The sequence below is a fragment of the Harpia harpyja genome, chromosome 17 (genome assembly GCF_026419915.1).
Source record: "Harpia harpyja isolate bHarHar1 chromosome 17, bHarHar1 primary haplotype, whole genome shotgun sequence".
In the NCBI taxonomy this organism is placed as follows: Eukaryota; Metazoa; Chordata; class Aves; order Accipitriformes; family Accipitridae; genus Harpia; species Harpia harpyja.
In genome coordinates this window covers 27,333,939-27,352,837 of record NC_068956.1, presented here as the reverse complement: position 1 = coordinate 27,352,837, position 18,899 = coordinate 27,333,939, and the positions used below count along the sequence as shown (strand labels likewise).

Here is an 18,899-nt window from a genome sequence, read left to right as displayed (position 1 = left end):
TTGAAGTTGTAAAGGAAGGAAGACGTCCTCATGTACTTGGAGCATATTTTTGAGCATAATACATACTTTAGCATATCGAGTCTCACAATTTTCTTTCCTAAGCAAGGAAGAACATTTTTTCCCTTTTTTAACTGAAGTGTAAGTGTTAAATGATGTGTCTCATTTCCCACCAAAAGTCTAGCTGAGCAAGGAATTAGTCATCTACTTTCCAAATAGCTAGCTGGTAGCACTGTCTAGTGACCAAACCATCTTTGCCCACAGTCAGGCAAGTAATGATTCAGACGAGTGGGAATGTCCTCTTCAGCAATCAGAGCAAAGGGACTCCGTCTGTGAGATGGCAACTGAAACTGTCCAACTAATTTCCCATCAACTATTAGAAGATTAAGAAACAGTTGAAATTCAGCCAGCAAGTTAAAAAGTGCCAGGGACTGTATTTCACTGACATTTGCAGAGCCAACCCTTCTGTGTTCCCTCCTGTTACCCAGCTAGAGACATTGACATGAAAATAGTAGGTTTGTGCTTCGGTAGCTTTGGTGTCTCCCGCTGTCTACCCCGCAGACCCACGCTCCTGTACTGGCAGGGAGCAGACACTGGTAGGTCTCCAGCCTTCCTGTTGTCTTCTTCCAGGGTAATATATGCTACATAGCTGAAGGGCAGACTCCAGCTTTATAGAGTGGTAACTGCAAACATCTAACTTACCTAAGCTCTTTCATGCTATTTGATAAAAGAGCAATTTATGTCTTTCCTGCTTGTAGCTAAAAATAACAGTAAAAAAGTGTAGAGTGTTGTTAGTCCTGGGTGGTGTGCTAATTAGTTCTTTGCTAACTCTGCTTTATTGCTGGCAATGATTATTGTCGAGTAATTACAGGGTTCCTATGAATCTGGCTTCCATTTGCTCTGTGGTGTAACAAGGATAAGGAAATGAGAAGTGTCAGTACTATGGATACCCAGTGTTATTTCTGCCATAGTAGAATTTTGTATTATAGGGAACAGTTATTTTCTACAATGGTTTTAATAGCTGGAAACAGACCTAGGTGAGCTGCAGAATGGAAAACCAGTATTTTCACTACCTTAGAAGTCTGTTCTCTACTTGAAGGAGCGCATAAACCCCCCCAGCCTTCTATAAAAAAATGTGTGGAAAGGAAACGAGAGACTTCAGCCAAAATGCTAAAAATAATAACTATACCAACATAGCCAGGTTGTCTATTCCTTCCTCCCTCCAGAATGAACGAATAAATGTTTATGTACAGCTATCATGTAGGAATTGCTTTAGCCTGATTTCTGTGTGTTGGTTTGTAGCCGTATGGACTGCAGCTTTCATTGCAAACAGGACTGAACAAAAAAATCCAATGATTTGTGTGAAAAAAAATCCTGGAAGTATTTCAGTTCAGATATCCAAAACATTTCAGTTCATTGGTAAAACTGTTTGTTCTGTAATCTTCCGTTTGGGTTTTCAAAGTGTATTTAGATGTGTATGTGCCGAAGTGTATGGAAAATGTCTGTAGCCACCTGGTAGCAGGAGGCAGGATGAGGTGAATCAGAATCAAAGGTGCTTGAGGAAGCAAATGAGAGTTAAATACCTCAAACATCTTCAGAGAGCTGCACCCTACCAGTTAGGAAAATTAAATATCCTTAAAATTCTGGCCTTTGAGTTCACTACTTTGACATTGAAAGTTATCTGTATCTATTCAGTAAACTTAAACAAAATTTCCATCATGTGATGGATGATGGAAACTGTCTGAACAGCTGTCTGAACAGTAGCTCCACTGCTACTGTAAAAAAGAACTTTTAATTTGACTTTCCCACATTTAGTACTGTTTTTGTATTGGAAAGAAGTGTTTGGAAGGCACTTTCGTAAAAGTGGGTGCCTTTGTGAAAACAGAGTGAGGAAAGATTTTCTTTTTTTAGTAAGCAAGTAATTGCTTCCTTTAATCTCTTTGTTTTTCTCATGACTCTATAAAGATCAGCATACAGCCATGTAATTAGTGGCTCTGGACTAGATCACGCTGAAACACACACTAGTGTGACTTCACTGTTTTTACAGCACTGCACAGTCAAACTAAAGGGTAAAATTTAGTTCATAATAGCATCTTTACATAAGCATACGCTATTTCTTCAATCACTGAAATAATTTTAAAAGTAGCAGAACCATCAAACAATGGAGGCCATCTGGTCCAACCCCTGCTCATGGCGGAGCCAGATTATCACATCACATCGGGGACTGACATAGGATCAGTCCAACTCCAAAAAGGAAGATGGACCAAGTTCAGAATATCCAGTTAAAGAAAATAATATTTGTCCTTAGTATTAATTTACTGATTTTTCACTTCTTCATACAGTCATAAGAAGACATCCTGGCAGCTCTCATTAGTAATGTTCCTGTAGTAAATGGCAGCTGAAAAAAAGCATTAAGCAGATATGGGTGTTTGATCATGGAATCATAGAAGCATTTAGGTTGGAAAAGACCTTCAAGATCATCGATTCCAACAGTTAACCTAACACTGCCAAGTCCACCACTAAACCATGTCCCTAAGCACCACATCTCCACCTCTTTTAAATACCTCCAGGGATGGTGACTCAACCACTTCCCTGGGCAGCCTGTTCCAATACCTGACAACCCTTTCAGTAAAGAAATTTTTTTCTAATATCCAACCTAAACCTCCCTTGCCGCAACTTGAGGCCATTACCTCTCGTCCTATCTCCAGCCACCTGACAGAAGAGACCAGCACCCACCTCACTACACCCTCCTTTCAGGTGGTTGTAGAGAGCGATCAGGTCTCCCCTCAGCCTCCTTTTCTCCAGGCTAAACCACCCCAGCTCCCTCAGCTGCCCCTCATCAGACTTGTGCTCCAGACCCTTCACCAGCTTGGTTGCCCTTCTCTGGACACGCTCCAGCCCCTCCATGTCTTTCCTGCAGTGAGGGGCCCAAAACTGAACACAGGACTCGAGGTGTCACCTCACCAGTGCCCAGTACAGGGGGACCATCACCTCCCTGCTCCTGCTGGCCACGCTACTTCTGATACAGGCCAGGATGCCGTTGGCCTCCTTGGCCACCTGGGCACACTGCTGGCTCATATCCAGCCGGCTGTCGACCAGCACCCCCAGGTCCTTTTCCACCGGGCAGCTTTCCAGCCGCTCTTCCCCAAGCCTGTAGCGCTGCGTGGGGTTGTTGTGACCCAAGTGCAGGACCCGGCACTTGGCCGTGTTGAACCTCACACAGTTGGCCTCGGCCCATCCATCCAGCCTGTCCAGATCCCTCTGCAGAGCCTTCCTGCCCTCCAGCAGATCATCAGTGTCATCTGCAAACTTACTGAGGGTGCACTCGATCCCCTCATCCAGATCATTGATAAAGACATTAAACAGAACTGGTCCCAGAACTGAGCCCTGGGAAACACCAGTTGTGACCAGCCACCAACTGGATTTAAACCCATTCACCACCACTCTTTGGGCCTGGCCATCCAGCCAGATATTTAATCCTCTCAGAAATAATAATAATAAAAAAGTAGATATCCACAAATTATGTTAATATTCATTTTAGAAATGATTTTCACTACAGTCTCAAGGCATGATGAAATGTTAATGATATTGATATACTTCAGTGATAATAATTACGGTATGGTTGTGAATCAGAAAAAGTCATCTGGGTTTGTAAGTACAGCTCTTGCCTGTACTTTCAGGATAATGCCAGCTCTCCTGTTACTGGACCGTATGTAGATGACAACTTCTTCCAAACTATGTGAACAAGTGACATTCTGCTGTTTGGGGTTTAGTTTTTTCAGAAGAAATACACAGGACATCGTTCTCAATAGGCCCGTTCATGGAAAGAGCTAATAAGGAAACAGTAGGATCTAAAGGCAGGTCTGCTTGTAGTGTTAATCAGCTGATACCAGCAGATAATACTGATAACACCAGGTGGGAGCTCAGCACTTTGCGTTGCATTCACTGTGCACAAGCCATGGATTCAGACCTCTGTCTTGAATATTTGAGCTCTTCTGTATGTGTTGTATCTTATCAATGTTTCTTGCACTACAAATTAGTCATCTCACACAGAACTCCAAAAGAAAGTGCTTTAATCTTAATTTATGATAAACAAGAACTGAGAAGTCTTTTTTATTAATACATCAAAGTATTGTCTCCAAGGGGAGTTAGTTTCATATTAATGTTCGGTGTTTAATATAAATTCACAGCATGAAGACCACCTCAGATAGGTAGAGATTCTCTGATGTATATCTGATTGCCCACATGTAATTTCAACATCTACAGCACATGAAGGGTATAATCAAAGAATAATTAATATGTTGATAAGGAATTATGTTTTGTTCTACTTATCAGTGTAATTCAGAGAGAAAGTTTACAATGACAACATCTATCTTTTGGGGTATTGCTTACATTTTCACTCAAATTACAGCATGAAGCATTCTCCTGCATTCCATAGCGCCTTTCATCTGATGAGCTCCAATTACTGTCTGACCAATTAACTTCAGTACCGCACACATGCAAACCACGCTGGGTATTGTGGAAAAACTGAGCGAGGCATTGAAGTCTGAAACTTGACCTCCGGTTTAGGACACTGAGCTTGAAAACCCTGACTTCCAGAGACATTAAATCTCTGTCTTTAATTTGAATTACAAGTACCCACGAGAGCTGAAACTAATGCTCAGACCAGCACTACATCCTCTTGGGAGCCCTCTGAATGTCAGGCCACCCCAGAGACCTTGTGCATCTTGTATGCTGTTTGAATTCAAGCTGTCTGCAAATCTCCCCTAGCCTTGCAAGAGATGACATTTTTCAAAACCTTGCAAGGAAGGAGGGTAGCTGCAAGCTGCATGTAGTGGGGTCCATCTGCTGCATCCAAATTCAAACCAGATCTCAAGGGCAGAGTACCACACAAAACACCTTGTGCAATTTATGTGCACTGAAGAAACATGCCTTGTGTACGGATTGAAGAATATACTGCTCCTATAATGTAAGTAATAGCAATCTAATCAAAGAGTTAGCCCAGATACAAAGATAATAACGCTTATAATTCCAAGTATAAAGTTATGGCAAATTTCCAGTAGTGGTACAGTTAGAATTGATACATATATACTTCCTATTAGCTACAGCTCTCCCTGCTGTTATGCTTACCCTTCCTATGACTCTGTGGGTCCTAAAATCAATGGTGCTAGTCTTTCTCGAGAAGAAAAGGGACGTAGAGGAGCTTACAACAAGCCTTCATCTGAAATTCTCCGCTAGGAGAAGTATGATGTTGCTGGCGGAGATATTTTCCTCCTCACTGTTGGGTCAGTTTAGGGTTATTTTTACACATTTCCTGAAATAGTCACAGAATCACAGAATGGTTGAGGTAGGAAGGCACATCTGGAGGTCATCTTCTCCAACCCCCCTGCTCCAGCAAGGCCACCTGCAGCTGGCTGCCTAGGACCATGTCCAGATGGCTTTTGAGTATCTCCAAGGACGAAGCCTCCACCACCTCCCTGAGCAACACGTGCCAGCGCTCGGTCACCCTCACAGTAAAAAAGTGTTCCCTGATGTTCAGACGGAGCCTCCTGTGTTTCAGTGTGTGCCCATTGCCTGTCACCGGGCACCACTGAGGAGATCTGGCTCTGCCCTCTTTGCACCCTCCCTTCGGATATTTGTACACATAGATGAGATTCCCCCAAGACTTCTCTTCTCCAGGCTGAACGGTCCCAGCTCTCTCCATCTCTCCTCATCTGTCAGATGTCCCTTAATCATCTTCGTAGCCCTGTGCTGGACTCGCTCCACTAAATCTGTATCTTCCTTTTACTGGGGAGCCCAGAACTGGACCCAGCACACCAGATGTGGCCTCACCAGTGCTGAGAAGAGGGGAAGGATCACCTCCCTCGGCCTGCTGGCAACACTTCTCTTAATGCAGCCCAGCGTTGCTGTCTGCCTTCCTCGCAGGAAGGGCACACTGCTGCCTCATGTTCAAGGTGGTGTCCACCAGACCCCCCAGGTCCTTTTCTGCAAGCTGCTTTGCAGCCTGTGGACCACTCGCTCTTTTCCTCTTCAAAAATAGTGATCCAATAGAAGATCCATAACATGAATATGTTACATGAAAATAGAACATGAACATATAACATGAATAGGTACATATAGCTACAATGTTTCAATGACTGCTTATTATATAATATCTATTCGTTATGGAACTATCAATTGTAAAAATTGTAAAAATCACTTTATAGCACATCTGGGTGGCAAGTGAGCATACACTTGAAGGTTTTCTAAATGCCAGCTGGACTCAACATTTCCCTTTTCAATATGAGCTCAGAAGCTATTTTGGTCTTCAGGCCACTCTTTGGTCCATAATATGCAGAAGTTTAGATGCCACCTAGGTCTCTTAACTTGGGAACTCAAAGCCAGAAACTCATAAAATAAGAGTCTGTTTTCAAAATTTGGCCCATAGCGACTCTATGAGTCACCAGAAGTTTTGGAATAGATCCCAAGGGATGGGATTGTTACCCCTTCTCTACCTATTTGATAATCATCCTTCCACATTAAAAATACGATATATTTTACATTAGAGCCCTTAAAGACTCACATTTTCCGGACCTTTATCCAAATATATTTTTCAGTGGATATACAGTGCTCATGTATCAAAGCCCTCTTAATTCTCAAGTCAGCGGTGCTCAGCTTTTGAACGGCAGGCAAAATAGGTGGGAAGGGCAGCATGGTGCTTGAAGAACGGGTGGGTGGTACTCTGTGCTGAGCCAAGACTCATGGGGGCAGTCAGAAGGCAAGAAAAGGAATATAAATCCTAATGGGGAAGGGGGAGGATGTGAAGGGAACCAGGCTTTTAATCACTTCTGCCCATTAGCAATACCAGAGTATTTTTCCTAAGACTAAAGGGAAGAGAGTCTGGTGTCCTTGTCAGCTCCCAATATATATATATTATTTGAATTTTATCTATCCCATAAATCCAGTTAGTAGTTTCAGCTGGATAAAGTATTCTCCTTGTTTCTTGTCATAAACTGCTGCAGCGTTCTTTTATGCAGCTGCCACATTTCATCCTAATGCAGCTGCATTTCACCCAGGGATGAAGTGATCCCTATATATAACTTTCGCATCAGTTTTTATAACCATTTAAAGTGCCTCAAGATGAGATGTGGGATGCAAGCTATTGTTTTATTAGTGTCATCACAAAGTGCTGCATTGTACAAATCAATTGTAAGCTAAGAAGAAAAGTGGTTTCGAAGTTATACTTGAAGGTAGGGAGAGATCTTTGGAGTTAGGAGGGATTTAAAATCCTGTTTCAGGAATTTAAAAGGAAGATGGCAAAAAAGAAGAAACAAACTAAATTGGAGTAAGGTTGTATAAACTGAACGGCCATGCGGGACTGTGGGTAGCAAAAATGTCAGAGAAATGAATGGCAGGGAGTTAGTTTTAAGTGACTTCGGAGTGGAAGACATGGAAAGAAAAGGAGAAAGGGAAACCAGCAGTAAATAGAAATGGTCATGATGATAAGCAGCAACCAAAGACCTTGAGAGGACACTCAAAGGAAGACCTGAATCTCTTGTCTTTATCGCATAGCTGAGCCATATAACATGGATATGACTTTTCAGCATCAGTTGGCACTATTGAACATCTTTGCTCTGTTATTAATGCTATGTCTGAGACTTTCAAATGTTAAGACATCTTGGTGTCCAAATCTCATTGCATTCTCATGTTTAGGTGCCTGACTGTGCTTAACACCCTGTACCTCAGCAGAGGGAGTTACTTAGAAGTCTACATAATGGGAGAATTCCCTGGGGAACCGATTTTATGCTAAAGACCCTTAGGGACAGTGATGGCTGCCTGGAAGGGCAGCTAATTACTCTGAATTGGGAGTCCCTCTGGTTATTTCTTGCTCCTGAGGTCTTTATGTGTCCCTGTGTCCCTGCTGGCTTGTTGTGCTGGCTGCTTCGGCGGCCCCTGCGAGTCACCTCTCGGCTTAGAGCTTGTGGAGTGTAGCACGTTGTACAAAGGTCTTTTCTATACTGCAAACTGTTAGTGATTTCTCCCTGTTGGTGTGACGCTATTTGCATAGCTGCCTTCATGTTATTAGCATGAGGGAAACCATTGTGTTGTATACCTAGCTCTGATGAGATCTAGATGTAAAAAATATCAATACAGACACTGTTCCCAGTCGTGTAAATTTTCATGCCTGATGAACCTGCTGTAAATCTCAGGCCTACCAGTTTTACCGGTATCCCATTAAGTTAGGAGAGGAATTCAGCATAATCCTTTCACCCAAAGGGGACTTAGGTTCCTAACTCCTTGCTGGAATAACACGCCTTTCTTATTGGGAAATGCAGCCTTCCTCAAGATAAAAGGCTGATGAGAAGTCTCCCAGCTGGGCTGTGCAGAATTTGGTTGTAGTAAGGAACAAAACAATTGTAGTGGTTGAAAGAAACATTTTATATAGTCCCAGACTATGTCTGAGCAACACAAGTTTCAGTAGCTCAGATGGAAAAGCTATATAAGGGGTCATCTAACCGGGAAAAAATAATCTCAGAACACTGTCTTTAGTTTGGTTTCATTTATTCCATTCTGGAGAATCCTTTTCCAAATCTGTGGTGGTAGCAGTGAGTAGCAGTGAGTAGTCAGATAAGACTCCAGCTCAGTTTTGAGCCCACCCATCTCCTGATCGCAGTGTCCTTTGGCAATGAATTTTATAGATTCTATTAAAAAAAAAACAAACTTTATCAGTTCAGATTGCTTCCCTTCTTTTTCATTCCTCCCTTTTCATTAATCTCCCTGCCCTTGTGCTGCAAGGTGGAGTGAATAGAAGTTCCCAATTTCCTATTTTTTTTATTACCCCTGATTTTGTACCCTTTTATCGTAACCCTTCCTTATTCATCTGCTCTCCATGGTAAACAGTCCCATTCTTTTAATCTCTCAGCATATGAGATTTTTTTTCATGTCCATAAATAATCATGCTTCTCAGTTTCAACCTTTCTAAGAAGTCAGAGCATGAATGGACATCATCTGACTATTATTCACCAAGTGTAAAGAGTTGCACATAAAGAAACTACTCATGAGCTTGAAAGGATCTTTTTCTGTTGACATTTGAATTATATTCAGCCACAGTAGTTTAAAAGGTCCATATTTTATTGTATTTTTACTAGTACCACAATATTCTGCAAAAGCTTAAGGTCTATTAAAAATAATACTTTGACAGCTTTACTTGTTCCTTGCTTGCAAAACATAACCTTGCCTCTAATAGTAATTATATGGCATGATATAAAATAATTCCAATGAAATTCCACTTCTGAAAACCTTATTATCAGGATTTATTGAAGAGTATGCACCATCGTGTAGTAAAGTCATATAAATTCATTGTATGCTTATGTTTTATTTTATTTATGATATATTTGTACCATAAATGGTAATTTTACGGGTGCATGGTACAATTACCTTTGCGTTTTTATTGGAAGTCTTCTGGAAAAGTCCTACAGAATGGAAGGGAATGGGGTAAACCATTAGACCGCTACCTAAAAGCATTCCCTCAAATGGAGTTCTCAGGAAATTATGCTAAAATTCTTAATAATTTCAGAGACACCGATAATCCTCTGCACAAGAATTTATGCCATCCTATAAATAAAACTTCAGAATTTTCCCTTTTAAAGAATTCTGCTGGGTACAATGCAACATGAAAGGTTACAGAAAATTGTATCTGTTGTTATTAAATTGCATGGGACTTTTTCCTTAGGGAATATGAGAAGTTTTGTATTTTTCCATGACTTACACCAACCTGCTTGCAGTAGTGAAGTGAGATGATAATCTGGTAGTGAAGGTATTAACCTGCTCCTTGCAGGCTATAGATGTGAGCCTCTGTTTTGCTGAGAATTTCCTATGTGACCTTGGAAAGTCATCTTTTCTCATATTTACAAATATTTTCCTGTCCTTTACAATTTAGCACCTTTACCCTACTGTAGTCAAATTTCATAGCTCTGAAGTAGCTTTGCAAATGCCATTCAGTGGAAACCTATCAGGCTTTAGTGTTATGTGGTAGCAGAGTGACAATGGATTGATGGGTTTAGGTATCAGAAATTTGGGATTTGGTCTGTCCAGATGAGATTTCTAAGGGTATTAGGAACTGAGGAGTGAATAGCCATATTTTTATGGGCAGTTAAAGGAGTCAGGCACCTAATTCCCACCAACCTTATCTCTAACCTGCTTATGTACTTCTGAAGTGCTTTAAATCTCCATCTGTAAAATAAGAATAAGAGTTACACAGATAAGTATCCTGAAGACTATGAAATGTCGGGGCAGGAGAGTAATGGTGTCTGTTGAAGTATCTCAGACTGTCCTACAAGAAGAAGCTGAAACATGCTAGACCTTGTACAGCTTCGGCCTGAACTAAACTTTCCTACAGATCCCATCTGCCCTCATGAGTGCTCTCATGGGAAGCCATCGGGATGGTGACATGGCTTTTGGTGACGTGAGAGGTGTGTGGGGCACAAGGGATGCATCAAGACCGGTGAGGCAAGGCTGAAGCTCTCCCACACAGTGTCTACAGCTGCCTTGAGCATGCCTCAGGTGTAAGACATGATCGATGTTTCCTACCCAGGAGTATTCTCTGGTTCACCTTTCGCACAGGTCCACAGCAGCTCCTGAGAGTAAAAAATGTTATTAAACCCAGGGTTGAGCTGAGGCTCCAAACTGACCCCAAAATGCCAGGTAGATCTTGTTCTGGAAGATGCAGTACAAACTCTGTCATCCCAACAGTTTTCCTCCTCTTGAAGGAAAGATTAAGACAAGGACCAAAAGTTAATATAAAGCATGGCACCAGACTAACCACCTGCAAACTCTCTGAGCTGTAACCAAGCTGTTAATTCAACTCCCAGACAACGCTGGCAAGAGTAAGACCTCTTCTACCTCACAGACCAGCTTGGGATGGCCACTGGAACTCACAGATGTGGCTGCACGGTAAAATGCACGCCTTTCCAAGGACTTGATTAATCATTTTCTCTAACACTCCCAGATATTTTATCTCAAGTCTACTAAATTAGAGTTAAGTGGTGAGCAATATAGGGGGAATAGAAAAGTGAGCATAAACAGTGATTCGTTACAGACAGATGAATAATAAAGGTTATCACATAAAGTTGACATAAACACAATAGATAGGGTAATTATGTACCTTATTTATTCTAGTTGCTATTTCTTTCACTGCATTGTGCAAAGGGATATCTGAATCTTAAATAAAAAACACAGTTTAAAAAAAGGGGAGAAACGCCAAAAGAGAAGATAGAAGAGACAGGGCGGCAGAAAGACAGAAACAAGATGAAATGCTGATGTCTAGACAGGAAAATGGAAAGGACTGTAGTATCTAGGTCTTAGCACCGATATTCATGGACAGTGATAAGGTCCCAAGCTAGAAAATTAATTTACTTACATGATTTTCTCTTGACAGAGCTATTTTCTCCAAACAACTTTTTAGACAGTTCTCCTGTGTTCTTTCATGTGAGGAAGGACTGTCCCAGTGGTTTGGTTTTCTTGGGCTCATTAAAATGCAGCTAATGTGGACTAAACAGGACCCTTAGAGGATCTAGGGCAGCTTGCTAACCCAACAGCAGACCGTTCCCGGTTTTGGGGAGTTAGTTTTCTGCCAGCTCAGAGGCTTGAGCTACATCTCTGAAGGGTTAGCCAGGAGCTGGCGTGGCACGAAGGGAAGCAGGAGACGGAGCCAGCTGGTGTGGGGTGGGCAAAGCAGGCTGTCCGCTTCGGCGGCAGCTGGCTGCTAGAGTCTTCCTCTGGTGTAGGGCACCATCAAAGCAGTTTGTGAAGAATCGGGGAAAGTGTTGAAAGAGAAAGACTGCAAGCAACTGTCTCCGTTTCAGCCCCAGAGTAGCCAGAGCACCCACATGGTCTGTGAGAGACAAGCTCAAACCTGCTTAACGCTAGAGATGGACTCAAAGCCAAGTCCCAGCTGTGCTCTGAACATCCATCACGTTTCCTGGGTGAACCTCTCTCTCTCCTTATTTCGCTCTACTTACAACCTAAATAAATGAAAAAATGGATCAGAGGCTTGCACTTCAGTCTGTACTGTGCGATATATGCTTTGGGCTACTGTATCAGTGTCTCTGATAAACATTTAGTTTAATATAGAGTGGGACAGCTCTAGGAGGAAAGATTAAGACACAGTCCCGTGGTGGGGGGGAAGGTGGCTTGGATGATCAGAGAGGTGTGCGACAAGGTTTTAAGTCGCTGCTTGCATGTGGGCACTGAAAGGTTTCGGTGAAGCAAGGGCAACTTTTGGGGCGAGATGCGAGGAAGGTCAGCAGCAACATCTGTGCGCAGGGGACTCTGGACATACCTTCTGGGAAGAGCTGGTAGTTGGGGGGGATATGGAGGCCCTGAGGAGATCATCACCCCCATCCCCCCAGAAACGTGGCTGGAGGGCTTTTGCATGTATGAGTCTCAGTTATAACTCGCTACTGGTAGAAAAGTGAAATGGAAAAGAGAAATTTGTTTCCTGACAAGCTTCAACTAAAAACTGAAAAAAACCCCTGAGAATTCAAGTACTGTGAGACATACTGATGCTTGTCAACATTTGTGACTGAATTATTATCTAGCCTTAATAATTAATGATTGTTATTAACTGCTGCTCAAGCAAGTGGAAAGCAGTGGGTAAGTTATCCCTGACTTTTTTTCCATCAGCAGAGCAGGGCAGTAGTGCTTAAGGACAACCCCACCATCATGTGTGCTGGGATGAGCAGCCGTTTGGTTACACCAAGGGAGATGCTGCTTGTGGGTCAGCGGTGGCTCATGTTCTTCTGGGAGGATCTGTGGCTCCTGCCAGCCTTGAGCTCAAAACTACGAGCCATGTGCTCTCTAAAATCCCTCTTCTCAGCATGACAGCCCTTTTCTGTGCTGTTGACAAGCTGCCTTGGAGTACACATGTAGTTTTCCAGGTCCTTCAGGGTTGCACCAAGACAGTGCAGCGGCTGCAGGCTGGTTCAGACCCCTGCGTTAGCCCGGACATGGGAACAGAACCGGACCAACACTGCCAAAAGTATTTCTGCAACCCTTCATTGACAGCTTCAGCGAGGTCTTTTTGGTGCTATACTCATCCCTTCTCAAAGAAGTCTTCACTGATGTTTAACTAGCAAGTAACAAAAAGCAAATATTAGAGTGTGTGCACAGAAAGAGAAGGTTAAACTGAGCATCTCAAATTATATTTTAAGCATAACAATATCCAGTAATGAAAGCATCTGTATTGAATTCTGAACTGTAACTTGGATTACATGCCCGGAGTGAGATAATAGAAATCACCTTTGGTGTCTGCTGAGGAGTAAATCCTCGGTTGTGCCTTTTCACCCAAAATGTAGGATCGGCCAAGAGGGGAATGGCTGGAACAGGTGCCTTTAGCCAGTGGAAATACGCTTGTATGAGCAAAGTCATATTTTTGGCTGGGCCAGCAGCACTTTGCACTTCTCCCCTTCTGCTGTTCTCTGAAAAAGACCAAAAAGGAAAGAGAGATATGGGATGGAACTGGGCACTGATATGTGTCCAAGACCCAGTATCCTGGAAGCTGACCTAGCAAATCTTCTTATTCAAGGCTGAATCTCTTTGTTTGAGGTGGTCATTCAGAAAATGAGAATACTCCCCATTGATGCCTTCATGGAGGAGACAGAGTCAAAGTTTTGAAGGCAGAAGTTAATCAGTCAGTTAGTCATTTTTGACTGGTTGCGGTGTGTTACAAACAGCCTCATACAAAAAAACCCAACAACAACAACAAAAGAAACCAGACGACAAACAAAAAAAAACCCAACCCAAAAAAGGGTGAGATTTACTTCCTTGGTTATTCCCTGCAATTATTCACCCATTGCAACCTGAGATTTTTTAGATCTCACTTGAGCTGCAGGAAGATTCCTCGGCAAGCTCCTCTGACCAGTCAACTGCAAAAAACATTGAAATATGATAAGCGTAAAAGAGCATTAAATGGTAGCATTCTCCGTCACCCACAGCCTCTGTTAGTTGTGCTTCCAGGCCAGATGAAGCTAGAATGTACATACAGCTGTTCTGAGTTGTAAAATACATTTTGAAATGGGATTGATTCATCTGTGTTTCATGAGATTGAATTAAGCAAAAGAAAAAAGTATAAAGACTTGTCTTTTTTCCAAGCATTTAATAAAAATATTCAGTCTCACTGGAACATAATAGAGATGTGCTTTCAGCACACAGATGTGCAGTAGTGAGAGCCACGTTTTATGTAAGCTGCTCGTTCTTTTGTGCAGTGTTAAGAACTGAATGTACTTTCATACTCCGTTTTTTTGGCCTTGACATGAACTAATGTCAAAGCAAATGAAGACCTGGTGGTAAATCCTTTTCAGCACTGCTAATGATTCCTGCCATTGCAGAGCTGTTACTGGCTGTCTAATGGTCTTTGGGAAATAAGGCTTTTGATACGTAGACCTTGTATTCTGAATTTTGATTTCCGCGACAAAATTTGCTGGCGACTCGGTATTTAGAGGAGCAGAAAGGTATGTGGGTCACATACTGCAAAGTATATTCAAAGCAGGTTTTATGGTGAGCTTCAGTGGGTAAAGTCATTAGAGCTATAATGAGTGATTTGAACAGAATTTCGTGGGGAAAAATTCATGCCAGCATCTCCTATCTATAAAAATGCATTTTAGTAGAAAACAGATTTACAACTGGAATTTTTTTTGCATGCAAGACAGAACATGAGCAACTGAGAAGAAGAGCAACTGAGCCTGATTTTCTTTTTCCAGTTCCATTGCTTGCTTTATATTTAGGGGTTTGTATTATGGCTGCCTAAGTTTTACAACCACAAATGTGCCAAACCCCTTGACTGGTTCATTCAGGTTGAATAATAAGCAACATAAAATGTCTACTTTCTTCAACACCTGCACACTCCATTCCTTACCGTTTTGCAAATGTAAGAGGTGCAGATACGTGTTTTGACTTTGGTCTTGTAAACCGAAACTGTTCAAGTGGTAGATCCTGATCTAGATCTGGGCAGCAAGGAGACGGTGCCCAGGTTTCCCCAGAAACCCACATTTCTCTGGGTGAGCCTCTATTTTCAGTCGTTCCTCCAGTTGCTCTGGGAGCAGCTGCACATACAGGCAGTGCGGGTGCTGGGCAGAGCCGGACCTGGCACACTGCTTTCCATAAAACGAGCCCATGGAGCTTGGTAAAAACAGAGGTACCCTACTGTCAACACGCATCAGTCATCTCAGAGGTTGGGTGCGTAACCGTGTGTGTGACTGCTGGAGTGCACAAAGTCTGTTTTGCTGGAGACACTTCAAAATTTATCCTCTGTTTTTGTGTAGCTGATGTTTTTTTACTGCTGCTTTAGTAATTGCACAGCGTAGATCTGCCTCTCCTGTGCAAAAAGCTTTAGGTCTTATGTAGTCCCCCTCTTGAACGTGATTTCCTTCCATTCCCTCATGCTCACCTATCCCTACTGTCACCCCCAAAATAAGGAGGGACTATTTGCTTGCCCAGCTGATGATTCCCCCACCTCTTCCATAGGGGTAGGATACATCTTACCCAGCAAAAGCTGTTCAAAAGGGGGAAACCGTCCAGCATCAGCTGTGTCCATACTTCTAAATAGTGGAGAGGCAGGGACAAGATGACACAGACTGATTCCTCTCCTCACTGCTTAGTAGTAGCCTTCTCAAGAAAAGATTTGTCTTGATAGATAACTGAAACAATCCAAAACAGGCCTGCAAGTAGATTAAAATTAAAGAGCGAGCAGTCTGGGGTCCAGTGCTTGAAGCTACTGCCTGTTATCTATTTTATTTAGCTGCACAGACATACTTGTAGCTGTTTATCCTCCCTCTGTTAGCAGCCACAAGAGAAAAGCATTGTCAGTAGTTGATTTATCCCACCTATTTTAGACACTACTTTAAGGTGAAATGAATCACCCTTTGGAAGTAACTGTCTCTCTATTGACGATGGAGGGAGTCTACCTAATGAAGTTCAAATGGCTGAAGGTAGGAAGGCGCATCCTACCTGTGCGATTTTCCTTTCAGTAACATTAGACCTGCACTGGGGTTTTCCTGGCAGAGCTTTCAGTGGCTTTCACGTGGGATTTTTCTCCACAAGAAGTGTCAGAGCAGGAGAAAACACAGGGCATGCTCCCTATCACCCCATTTCCACCCTGCTTCATCTTCACCTCTCCCCAAAAACTTACCCTTGGGGGAGGATAGGACACAGGACCCCAAACCTGGATGAGCAACTTCTCCTGCTGCGTGGAGATGATTAACAGTTCTTCCTGGTCACCAAGCGGCTACACAAACCTCAGGGTCCTGTGGAGGCAGGTGGATTTCTTTAAGGGACTCTTATTTTCCAATGCTATAAAAAAATACTTCAGAGTCATGACAGTACTTTTAAGCAACAAACAGCTACTAGCAAGTCTCTGCTATTTCCTTATAATTTAAAGAACTTCTAATGCAAAATAATGAAGTGTGAACTTTTCTCTTTTCTCTTTCTGCTCAGAAATCGAAGCAAAGGAAGCGTGTGACTGGTTACGTGCAGCTGGATTTCCCCAATATGCTCAGTTCTATGAGGGTAAGTAGGTTTTTCTCCTCTTTGTGCGGTACTGTAAGCACACTGGGCCCTTGCCAGGAGAGCTTGCAGTCGGCCAACTCTACATTTGACTGTGTTATGGCCATGGCTGGCTGCTTCACAAAGCTTCAGCTGCTGGAGTCATACCAGTGCCTGAAGAAAAGTAAGATTCTTGCCCTCATAGCCATGGGAAGAAAAAAAAAAAATAGGGACATAGTTTGTGTAAATCTCAAAGATTAAGAAAAACAAGTACAAAAAATCCAAATACATTGGTTTCTTTTTTTTAAACTTCCTGAACTGCATCTAAAATAAGATTGAAAGCACTGAAAGTTACTGAAAATTTCAGTCTTACTGAAAAGAAGATTGAAAACCATGCAGTTAGCAAAAGTGAATAATCTGAGCTGCATTTTACGTTTGCAAAGCAAGAAAAGCCCATATTTTGGTGCTAACTAAAAGCAAATGGCCATGTCCCCTTCCTAGCTGTAAAGTTCATGCCCAGGGAAGTGGCGTCCCTGAGGGCAGGGGCGAGTGATTGCGCTGCTGCTGCGTTCAGGAGCAGTTCAGGGACTGGGGCTGGGTTTTTCCTCCTCTCCCTAGCTCAGTGCTGAGAGGGAAACTGCAGCTGATCCTCATTTTCCCCAAACTGAATATTCTCTCTGCCAGAGACACAGAGCCAGCTCAGGCCCGCTTGGGCTTATTAGCCGAAGCGCAGCTCCGCCAAACGCCGCTGGACACCTTCCAGGTCAGCTTGGGTCTGGAGGCAGCACGGCTCCATGCACGGAGCCGTGGCCAAGAAACCTCGCGGGTCAGGGCCAGCTCCGCCGAGAGCCGGTTCGGACGCCGTCCGTCCCCTCACGTGGGGCTGAGGGCAGCGGGCAGCATCATGCCGAGGACACCTCCGTGGCTTCTGATGGCCAGCTGAGGTCCCTTAAGGCTCAGGTGCTGGCTCCCGATGGGCTGCTCGGGTGCCCAGGGACTAGGAGCACCGTGCAGAGATGCTCAGGTGGCTCCGCAGGAGCCAGGAGGGCTCTGTTAAGCCCAGCAAAGAACTAAGACTAATAAGCCTGCCAGACCAAAGCCGACATAGGTGTGTGTCTACCACAGTCCCTGGGTGCCCAGCAGTACTTTTGGGTCTGCCTTGTAACCAGAGTATCATCTCAGATACCGACTCCCCCAGAGAAAGGAGAGCCTGCTGCCTGCTGAACTCAAAGGGATGTTCTCTCCAAAAAACAACCTGCGCTGGGCTCCCACAGTTCCCGTACAGTCAATATGCACTCTAGGCAGTCTGTGTCTCTGAAAACAAGGTCCTTTTTACAGGCATCTATTATGTCAGTGTTAAGCACTAGTGTCTGAAAATGCTGGCTGCAGTTCCTGTATCCCAGCGTCCTGCTGCGGTACCTAAGCATGGCAGAGCAGTCTGGAGAGCAGCCACAGCGCTGGAACCTGTCCCACCGTTATGGAGCCCACTAACGTGTTGCAGCCATGTCGCTTTTCATCACAAATGTCAGCTTCCAGCACGCTAGTCTGGCTTTTTAGCTAATATTGGGCATTATAGCTCAGCTCTTTTTTTTTGTCTTTTTTTGAGTAACCCTTTGTCTGAAATCATTGTTATTAGGACCTGTATTAAAAGCAAAAAGTGCAGAACGTTCCTGTTTCATGGGAAAAGTCTGTCTAGCAAATAACTCATTAAGTCACTGTGATAGGAATGGAGAACCTTGTTGCTCATGTGGATAAAGAAAGTGTGTTGGTAATTCCCTGATCTCATTCATTTGTGCTAAGCGCTAGAAAGAGCAGCTAACAATTAAGTATCTTATTAAGGCCAAAATGAAATAATCTTGCTCTCTTTTTGGTGCACAGGACATTCAACTATACCTTTAACAGGAAAAAGAAAAAAAAGAAATTGACTGAAAGGGTCACAGATAGAGCTGGAAGGGAACCAGAGTTGAGTGAAATCTGTCGTACTAGATTTCAGTGAGCAAGCACATGCAAAGCATTTTAAATGTAGACAATGTATTTTCATTTGAATAGCAAGCAGTCATCTTCATATTGTGTCTCCTTTTATAGACTCCCAGTTTCCCATTGACATTGCTGCAGTAAAGAAAGATCATGATTTTCTTGACAAGGACCTTGTAGAACCTCTTTGCAGGTAAATAACAAAGTTTCTTTTCTGATAATTTAACAACATGAGCTGATATTATTATTGTTAGCATAGCAGCAGAAGCAGCAGCAGAGATGTTTGCTTGTCTATGTGAATTAAGCAATGATATCTATAATGCCACCCTTCTGAATACATTTGTCTCACGGAAAATCCTGGATTAGGACCCCCACTACACTCATAGAAAACATCACATGATTTGAGAAGA

At 43.0% G+C, this 18,899-nt stretch overlaps 1 protein-coding gene across 8 annotated transcripts in view; it reads left to right on the top strand.

Moving 5' to 3' along the window:
• Positions 1–18,899, top strand: part of STARD13 (StAR related lipid transfer domain containing 13) — a 312,029-nt gene that overhangs the window by 257,166 nt on the left and 35,964 nt on the right. For 7 of the 8 annotated variants that reach the window (XM_052812403.1, XM_052812405.1, XM_052812404.1 and 4 more), the window contains 2 exons: positions 16,468–16,539; positions 18,601–18,682. In XM_052812403.1, the coding sequence (XP_052668363.1) occupies positions 16,468–16,539; positions 18,601–18,682 (154 nt within the window). Of the gene's footprint in view, positions 1–472; positions 594–16,467; positions 16,540–18,600; positions 18,683–18,899 lie in introns of those variants that run through there. The other variant, XM_052812400.1, reaches the window with a different exon arrangement.